This window comes from Anguilla anguilla, chromosome 1 (assembly GCF_013347855.1).
Source record: "Anguilla anguilla isolate fAngAng1 chromosome 1, fAngAng1.pri, whole genome shotgun sequence".
In the NCBI taxonomy this organism is placed as follows: domain Eukaryota; kingdom Metazoa; phylum Chordata; class Actinopteri; order Anguilliformes; family Anguillidae; genus Anguilla; species Anguilla anguilla.
The window spans coordinates 67,210,002-67,219,413 of record NC_049201.1 but is presented as its reverse complement, the minus strand read 5'-3'; the positions used below and the strand labels follow the sequence as shown (position 1 = coordinate 67,219,413).

The following is a 9,412-nucleotide window of genomic DNA, read 5'->3' as shown; positions in this document are numbered from 1 at the left end:
GTGCATGAAGACAAAAATAACGTAGGCCCTACATTGAATTTCTAATTATTATTAGGCTTTTTTCCCCTTGTAAATCATCAAAGCCAATGGAGAAAAGCCCCCATGACCGATTCTGAGAACCACTGTCTTAAATGCTCATGTCGGTCTCTTAAATGCTAAAAACATGTTCCTTTCTAAATTCCAGTCTTACAAAGATGGTTAATTTCGTTAGATTCTGTGTGTGTGTGATTTCATCGTGTGTTGTCGGCTATGTTATTCAGCAAATAAACCTTAAGACTCTTAATTCGCTTCGTGAAACTGAAAATTTTGCAGTGTTTATCCCAAAATCGGGCTTATAGTAGCTTTGTCACATGCGTGAAGCATGGCCCAGGTAGACATTTACGGAATGTAGGCTACACGACTGACAAGCCGACAAACACGTTTGACAGCTTGAATATCTGCCGGTTAGGGTTAGCTATCTAGTCAAATGGCTTGGTAGCCGAAGTTGCGAACTGTTTTAGCATAGGCTACTGGACTACCAAATATAGCAAGCTGATTACGCTTTCTGCCAACTAATTATTTGGTTAAGTAGGCTAAAGGAAATAGTAAAAATGACTCGGCTACCGAAAAACTTCAGAGCAGGATTATTTTATGGTCGTCTAGTGCAGCTGTAAATAGCACACGCCATAATGAAATCACTACGAAATGGGATGCCTGCATTTTCTGACTTCGCACAGGTGGACCGTGGTCGGAGCCGCAATGTCAAGGCCAAGAGGCGCCACCCACCCCAGTGACCATAGACTGTAGCCCGTACTGTAGCTTAGTCCTTTGCAGTAATCAGGAAGTGACGCAAACTGTTGTTTTTTCCACAACAAATATTATACCAGTGCCCAAATGACACAATAAATCATGAAGTCGACCCATGGACAGTCATAAGACGAATAAAATACACATATTGTGACTATTTGTTGTCATGAGAAAAAATTATTGACTTTGTATTTTGACCGCATTTGTACCGTAGAATTACATGGAAACCGGATATGAAAACACCTATACTGGAGCCAACCATAGTGGCGCTAGTGAGCAACCAGGAACAACAAGACCAGGAAATGAGCTTCAAAAACTGGTTTTGGCCGCTTGCGTACAACGTGCTATACAATTGTATTGAATTGAACATAATGCTAGTTGCAACAGGCATGCGCTAACACACCGTATAGTGGTCAGGTCTTGATAGGAGCTTGTTGGTCTCCTTATTTGATCCCCATTTCCACCATCCTGATGCAGCAGTGATTTCAGAGATTTTAAGCTCATCATCCTTAAGGGCATTAAAAGATAATGTTTGTACTTGATTATGTCTTCAATTATGTATGTGAGGATATGATTCTCGGACAGAAGGCAATGAAATTGATTTTATTTTGTTAATCTCACAAACTAAATTTGCCTCAGTAGCCTATTTGGCATGTGCCTGCAGTCTGAACTTGGATCTTGATTTATTAATTTTTTTTTAATAATAAAATGAAAATAATAATTTTGTGTAGTGAAGTCTTAAAGGTCTTAGCAAGTAACATTTGATGTTGTAGGCTAATACGATCACGTTAGTTTTTATTTGGCAGGATTGTTTTTGTCTGATTCTGATTAGGCAAATGTGATTTCAGTGCTAGTTTGTACTTGGCAGGATTGTTTGTTTGTTTGCTGAACAGGTTACTCTACAGGGTTGGAATCCTGATCTATGTGGTCACTTCTGGCACTACGATCTTTACTTAACTCCAGTATGTTTCTTTTGCACCTCTGCACCTTGGACTAATGCACTTATTGTACATCGCTCTGGATAAGAGCGTCTGCTAAATGCCTGTAATGTAATGTAAAAAAATGTAATGTATGGCACAAAGATGTACAGTCTTTTCAATTTAAGGGTAATCAACCATAGTTTTATTAAGTACAAAACAAAACACCTTGTTGGAAAAAAAAGTCACAGGTTTACTAGAACAGTGCTGAACATAAAACAGGACCCCTACCAGTAGGAGCCTCAAGACTCATTATTTCATCCCATACAATCAGAAACCTTTGTTGCAACTTATTCCCACCGCAAAGGAAGTGAAATAAGATGAGACAACCATACCACAGCCATTTTTTTAAATGCCAGGCTTTCCCGTTGCAAACCTGCCACGTGTAACAGTGTTGTGGATCATTCCAGCAATCCATTTCACCATTAAATGTGCATAAGAAACGAAGCGAATCTGTGACAGACTGCAATGCCATGGACATTATATCAGTCTGAGGAATTTAAAGACACTTTCAGATAACAACTATTACACTTTCATATAACGTTCAGATAATGCAACTGTGCAAAGAGGGGTATTATAGAAACAGGAAGCTGCAGCATGAAGCTGCATACTACCAGGTCAGCATCCAAACAACCACTTTGATTTATTATGTGATATTTTTATTGTGATGTGTTTTGATTCAGTTCAAGTTGTGTGTAATAGTTTCAAAGTAGCTTTGGGCAAATACCCCACCACTTTGCTCTCCTGGCCAGCTCGGGCAGTTACATGATGGGAAAACTGGCGAGGTTGGCAATGCCGCAGAAGTTGTTGCGGTTACGTGCCATCTGTATGTAGCCTTTGTTTCCCCAATCCTCACCCCAGCTGCAGGAGGGAGGGAGGGAGGGAGAGAGGGAGGGGGAGAGAGCGATTACAATATGAATTAATTGCCTGTAATGTTTCATCTACATAAGTAAATTGAGATTAGCAGATGTGAAATTGTCAGTCAATTGTACAGCCTGAGATAAAAAACATAGTAATTTAGACCTTTTAAATTTAATGTACTTTACTGCCTCAGGCAATTAATGATCTCCATCATCTCAAAATGGAATGCTTTTCTTTCCATATAAAAATGTTCTTTGTGTGCAGATTATTGGATGATATTGAGAGTAAGTCCTCAGTGTGGTAGCCCACCTGTTCTTGACGATCCAGTATTTCTTGCCTTTGCCTGTGACTCCATAACCCACAGCCAGTACTGCATGGTTGATGTCATCCTTGTTGCAGTTCTGATCATAGTACACACCTGGGCAATAAACAGAAGTGAAATTGAGCGACGGCAACTTAACATAAGAATATAAGAAAAGTGATGATGAGAACAGGTCATTCAGCCCAACTTCATTCATCTTTTTTTAATATAAATGTTTAGAGAACCTGGCAATATACAAATAATCAAAAATACAAATAATCAAATAAGTAATATATCCCAGCATCCAGTTGGCCTTCTTCACAGCTATGGTACCATGTTTAGACCCTGATAGACTTCTGAAAATCAACTAATACTCCTCTCTTTCTCACATTGAGCACAAACTATTTTCACTCCTCTCATGAAATATTCCTGTCTTAAGCCCTCCGTGATCTCTTTGGCAGTACTTACACTGTATGACATGCAAGGAATGGTCGTTTGTTCATTTTGTTATGCGGTGGTTTAATATTAAAATAAAACTTAATAAGTACTCTGCTATGGAAGAAACACACGTGACTCACCTTTTTTGTAGAACTGGAAGCTGTAGAGGCTGGCATCGATTCCCACGGAAACAGGACCCACTTTAGCCACGGCCACCTGCAGAGCGTGCTCGTTTCCCTCTGGGATCACCTTGTATCCCCGGCACTCGGCTGCCTTGCCTGACTTGTTGTAGGCGCACTGCCCGTCCTAGGGAGGCATACGGTGACTGTCACACTGATGCCTCTACTCAATGAATGTTTGTATTCCACAGGTGTTGCACCTTTTCTTCAAAAACTCAGTTTGACTAGTAAGATTTAGCAATAGCTAAACTTGCTAAGCTATGACTCAATATTTAGCTTTGAATTAATTATTAATTTTTAATTATTAGTCAAAGTTAAGGACCGATGTTGATTGAAAGCCAGCTAATTAAAATGTCTCCAATGGAGCAGATAAGACCAACCTCTTATATTTTAGTTGCATCGTAGTTGCATCCTCTGTCATACAATACCATTAAATTAAGTTGTTCATGCAATACAATCTGAATTTTATTCTGAGTGTCTGGTTTACTAAAAAGTAATTCAATTCAATAATAAGAGAATACATTTTAAAATAATGTATGCACATACTTATTAACAGAGCTGCTTTTACACTGGAATAAATTATTTGGTGCCTGGTTTTATGAGGTTGCTTAGAGGTCGTTAACATTTGTGAAAGTCATTAAAGGAGGCCTCACCTCTCCAACATAGGGATAGCTGTCCTCAGAGTCGATGCCTTGGTTATCCTTCACATAATTGAAAGCGTTGGTCATGTAGCCTCCCCCACAACCGCTGTTTTCGGTGACACAGTCTACCAGATTCTGAGGACTTAGGGACACCAGCTGCCCTGTGGTCTTCATCAGCTGTCCCTCCAGAGCCCCTGCAGAACTGAAGGCCCAGCAGGACCCACAGGAGCCCTGGAACACAACACATATTTCAGATTTGCTTCAGAAACGCAAATTACACATCAGCCTGTAGTAGGAATATCCCTTGCCACTAGAGGGAGTACACTGTTCATTTTCAAATCTTGAATCAAGCTTTCATAGCACATAGACCTGTGGTTCCAGCTGGTGGTGCTGTTCACTGCTGATATTAATTTAACATGATCCGATGTTCACTTTTTCATACAATCTCAGAAAAAAGTACCTAGAAATTCTGTACCAAGAAAGGTACAATCGCTTGTCACTCTTGCAGTACCCCTTGAAGGTACATAACTATACCTTTACCAGAAAAATGGTACCATTCAGTACCTAGAAAGGTACAATCGCATGTCACTAGTACCTTTAGAGACACAGTTTTGTACTTGTACGCAATTTGTACCCTTGTGTACATATAGTGGTATGATTGTAGAACCTCTCTGTGTTTCACAGGTCAAGTACATAGTTCACTCTGTGCAGTTCAGATAAACTATTTATGGCAGTGGTTTACCATCAAATATTGTATTATTGAGAATCATGAACATGATTTCGTAATGTCAAAGGCTATACACATGTTCATTCAATACTTAATATACAGCTGCATATATACTGTTTTCATATCTGTATATTTTTAACATATTCTGGAAACAAAATATCCCCTATGCGAAAGGCAACTCCTTTAACAATTCCAAATCATACTGCTCATAAATCATTAATGTTTTCACACAATCATTCCCACGATATTCCCCTCTGACCTGGTTCTTGATCGGGGTAACGTAGCCCAGCTTGCGGTAATCAACGTATTTGGGCAGCCTCCTCTTGCTCAGGTCAGGGATGAAGGTGGAGTTGGAATCCCTGAAAAGTGGGACTTCCAAACCAGTCATCTTTTCTACCACTTCCTCTGTTGTCTGAGGAGAGAGTACAGATGCATTCAGTAAAGGCACCGCATGCCTATAACATTCAATGGAAAACAACTTTGGGCCTGGATTCAATCAATATATTTCCTCTATTTTGACTGACCAATAAATGCCAACGTTAGCTATTCTTCTTCACAATCATAGTTAATGAGGTCATGTAGGTGATTTTGAATCATGTTAAACTATGTGAAGAAAAATGGCTGCATTCATCTATTTGTGAGTCAAAGTTACAGACAAATTTTAATCAAATCAAGGCCAGTACCAAGTGAAGCCTTTCAGCTAGCTTACAGGGAATCCAAACTGCAGTGTTAGTACAATGTCTCAACTCTCAGCACAACTCAAAAAGCTGATGACGACAAATTTCTAGATAAAAAAACTTCCTGACTTTCAAGCACACCCTGTATATCTGATATGTTTTTGTCATAGAATATTCTGTTTCTCATTGCTCAGCCATGCACTGATTCACGTGATGCCACAGATGGCTGGACCTCTGGAATGTTCAGTGTGCAGTGCGGAATGAGCACCATATGCATCATCCTTGAAATTTATCCCTAACAGAAGCATTGTGTTCACTGACATAAATGAATATAGATTGCACAATAAACGCAATAAAATAAAAGAAAAGGGTGCTTTTCTAGAACCTTGTTTCTTGTTTGTTCTTGTTGTTTCTTACTTTTCCCAACTCATAAACACATAAATTTACACAATAGCTTTGCAAAAAGCTCCAACCGAATAAGCACAAGTACCCTGAGTCACTCTGAATAAATGCTAATAAAATCATCATTACTCTGAGATTTTTCCTGTCTCTTTCAGCTGAAATCATACAATCATACAAAGTTCCACCCAGAATCTGAATGCGTTATGGATCAGATAGGAAAGAGGCACTCACCATGTCTCCCAGGTGGTTCATGCCCAGCTCGTAGGAGTGCATGCCCAGCTCGTACTCGCGGTTGTGGGCATCAATCAGCAGCATATTTTTCTCCCAGACAGCCCTACGGATGGCCTCTTCACCCTGCCAGGTTTAGAGTCAAACAGCACATTAAGCTTTTTCTTTTGTATTTTCAACTTATTCTTTTTATTTCCAATGTCTGTCATAATGTGAGTAACAAAAGGAGAAGGTAACACCTGGTTTATTTCATGACATCAAGTCAAAGGCATTTTACCATTATATTGAATCATGGTCATACCCGAAAGAGATATTCTATGTTTCCACAAGAATATTATGCCATTTTATTAGTCTGTAATATTCCCTGTCTCTATTACATATGTAATTAATGGACATTAAATGTCCCTGGAAGCATTCCTTCCATCTTCATATGTGCTCTCACAGTATTTACTGTACTTCTGACTCATACATGTTATCCTGAGGGGAAGGAAGTTGGTTTCTATGCGGGGATGGCTGACATTTATATTCTCAGCACTTCCTACTTGTTCCTGTAATGAGTGAAGAATAATTATTTTGCCACTTCCTGCAATGAATATGGGCAAAATGGTGTCATTATAATCTATTTACATATACACTTCTCTATTATGTGCATCTGCAAATGCTACCCATAGATACATATTCCTTTGCTAGCTAAGTCAAAAAATTCATTATCTACTCAATTGATATTTAAATAGATACAAATGTTGTGATTTGAAGATAGCACCAGGGCTGACATTGACAGTGGGGATTGTACTGAGACAGAATTAAAGTGAATGAATGGAAAGAACAGGGACATAATCAGTTAGGCCTGATGGCAGTCACCCTCCATGAACTCACCAGACCATTGTACTCCTTCCGGTGGGTAGTCTTCCAGCTTTCCCACTCTGAGTCTAATGACAGACTCTCAGGGGTGTAGGCTAAGGCTGAAGCCAACAAAAGCAGCACAGTCCCACACAGCAGCATTCTGGGAGATAATACAAAATATTTAGTTGGTTCGAATCACTTCCACAGATCGAAGGATGGAGACGAACATACGTCCCTGATGAGTGTTGACATGATTACTGTGTTGCCACATTACTGCCACCCAATTCCACATTCCACCCATTCCGCTACCACCCATTAGATGGGGATGTCGTATCGGTTGCTTCTCACATTTGGTTAGTAAAATGTTCAGTGTTAAATCAACTGTTACAGAATACATTACGTTCCCTATTTGACTCTTGTACTCTGTAGGAGTTGAATTAACATTGGACATTTTACTGTGATGTGGGCAACACAGATAAACTCCTCAAATTGAGCAAGAACCAATTTAACCCATACAATGTATTTAACTGATACAACAGCCTGAGAAATGCTACTTGAAAATGTTGGCATTCTGTTAGGGGGAAATGTGCTTGATGCTTTCGTAGAAATAATGTCAAACAATGTGTTTTAAAATGTTTCTGTATATTTTCTGTCATCTGAAGTATAATAATTGCAATCCACTGTATAACACAGTGTGCCGTAGAATATTTTATGAATATCATCTATGCTAAGAAACCTGGTGACTATATTACCAGAATTTCATTTCATTTTTCATAGTTTCATTTCCTTATTTTGATTTAAAGTGAAACCAACCTTCTTAAAACAGTATAAGCATGCAAGAGACGCTTTGCTGTGTGACTACATTCTAGCCTCTTCAGTCACAGCATTGTAAATCTGTATGCCAAATTCCTGTATGCCACATTCATACCTTGTGTTCAGACCAATTGGATTAAATAGTTTTTGCTAAATGTAACGTTACCAAGTTTTGCCTGCTGATGAGGTGTTTCTACCTGATCGAGTATTTGATGACTGAAGGCCTATCCCTTACTGTAGATTGCTACGTTTGTTCATAGCAAAATGAAGGCAGTAGCTATATTTGCTTTTTGTCCTCACAGCTGTCTTGGTTTGTAGCTTGTCGCTGCAAAAATATGTTTAGTGCTAACTACGACTTCCCGGTGGTGGAAAGAAAACATATTCACTCTCGGTTTGGAATGCCAGTCTCGCGATTTATAGAGACGCGAGATTGTTCAAACACTGTCATTTGACACCGGACAGTTCAGATCCCTTTGTTTCAAAGGGCTGGGTTTAGCTCGATTATGGAATGCATATAAACAATTTTGATGTCCAACAATGCGCTTGATTGCCATGTTAAAATGAAGCAGTATGAAAATATATATATTCACAATGACTTAATGAAAATTATCTTGTACATTATGTCGTTATACGTGCTCATTTCAGTTACTGTAACACAAAGCATGTATGCAAGCCTAAATTGTAATGCTAAAATCACGAATAATAACTATCCAAGTGAAACTGGAACAAGCATATAGCTGAACAAAGTTAAGGGCGATCAAATAAACAAAATAAATATTTATTCTACACGAATATACGTGTATATATGTGTGTATGTTTCTATCAATTATTTGAATTATTACACTAAAATGACTTTCGTAAAAGTTAGAAAGGCTTACCTCGATATTTTCAGAGGGAAGTAAAGAGTGAGACTTCTTAGTTGAGCGGCTCCTTCTTTGTAAGTGGGTCACAGTCAGACTTTATATACGCTGCAGTTTTGAGGAAGTAGCCTACTCCGAAGGGTTGGAAAATGTTTTTAGGGAAGCGGAATCCCATATGGAACCGTTTAACTTGTAAGTGCAACTAACAGCATGCAATTCATTGATGTCTAATGGTATATGTTTCTTCATGTCCCTTTTAAAAATATCTTCAATCAATTTGCTGTAAACAAAAAAAAAAACTTTTTATCATTTTCTTTATCACATTGAAAATGTACATGAACAAATACATGAAGATGTATGTAAAATGAATACATTTTATTGATAAAACTATTACCTTCAGATTGAGGGTATTATAATTAATACAATATATTTGGATTTTTAAGGACTGAAATGCACTTCTATATTGATAATTTCCACTAAATTACATGCAACTAGCCTGCATGCCATGCATGAGCGCTTGCTAGTGACATACACATGTAGGTAGGCAATTCAGAACAGGAACAAGTTGAAATCCTGCTATATTGTGAATGCTATATAAACCCAGCAGAAAGACTCGGTAGAAATATGCTTTGGCGGAAAACATGCTGTTTTAATTTCATTCTGGGTCCAATTTTGGGTG

At 38.6% G+C, this 9,412-nt stretch overlaps 1 protein-coding gene across 2 annotated transcripts; it reads right to left on the bottom strand.

Moving 5' to 3' along the window:
- Window positions 1–1,885: 1,885 nt before the first annotated feature.
- ctsk (cathepsin K) lies at window positions 1,886–8,897 on the bottom strand. Of its 2 annotated transcripts, none has more exons than XM_035392493.1 (8): window positions 8,752–8,897; window positions 7,094–7,220; window positions 6,221–6,343; window positions 5,170–5,322; window positions 4,196–4,414; window positions 3,504–3,669; window positions 2,934–3,042; window positions 1,886–2,624 (listed from the first exon to the last, which is right to left on the bottom strand). In XM_035392493.1, the coding sequence occupies exons 2-8, from the start codon at window positions 7,217–7,219 to the stop codon at window positions 2,525–2,527; spliced, it is 996 nt and encodes a 331-aa protein (XP_035248384.1). In that variant the 5' UTR covers window position 7,220; window positions 8,752–8,897; the 3' UTR covers window positions 1,886–2,524. The 2 variants fall into 2 exon arrangements, with proteins under 2 accessions (XP_035248384.1, XP_035248395.1); XM_035392504.1 differs by lacking the exon at window positions 8,752–8,897 and adding an exon at window positions 8,071–8,208.
- Between the last annotated feature and the right edge of the window lie 515 nt (window positions 8,898–9,412).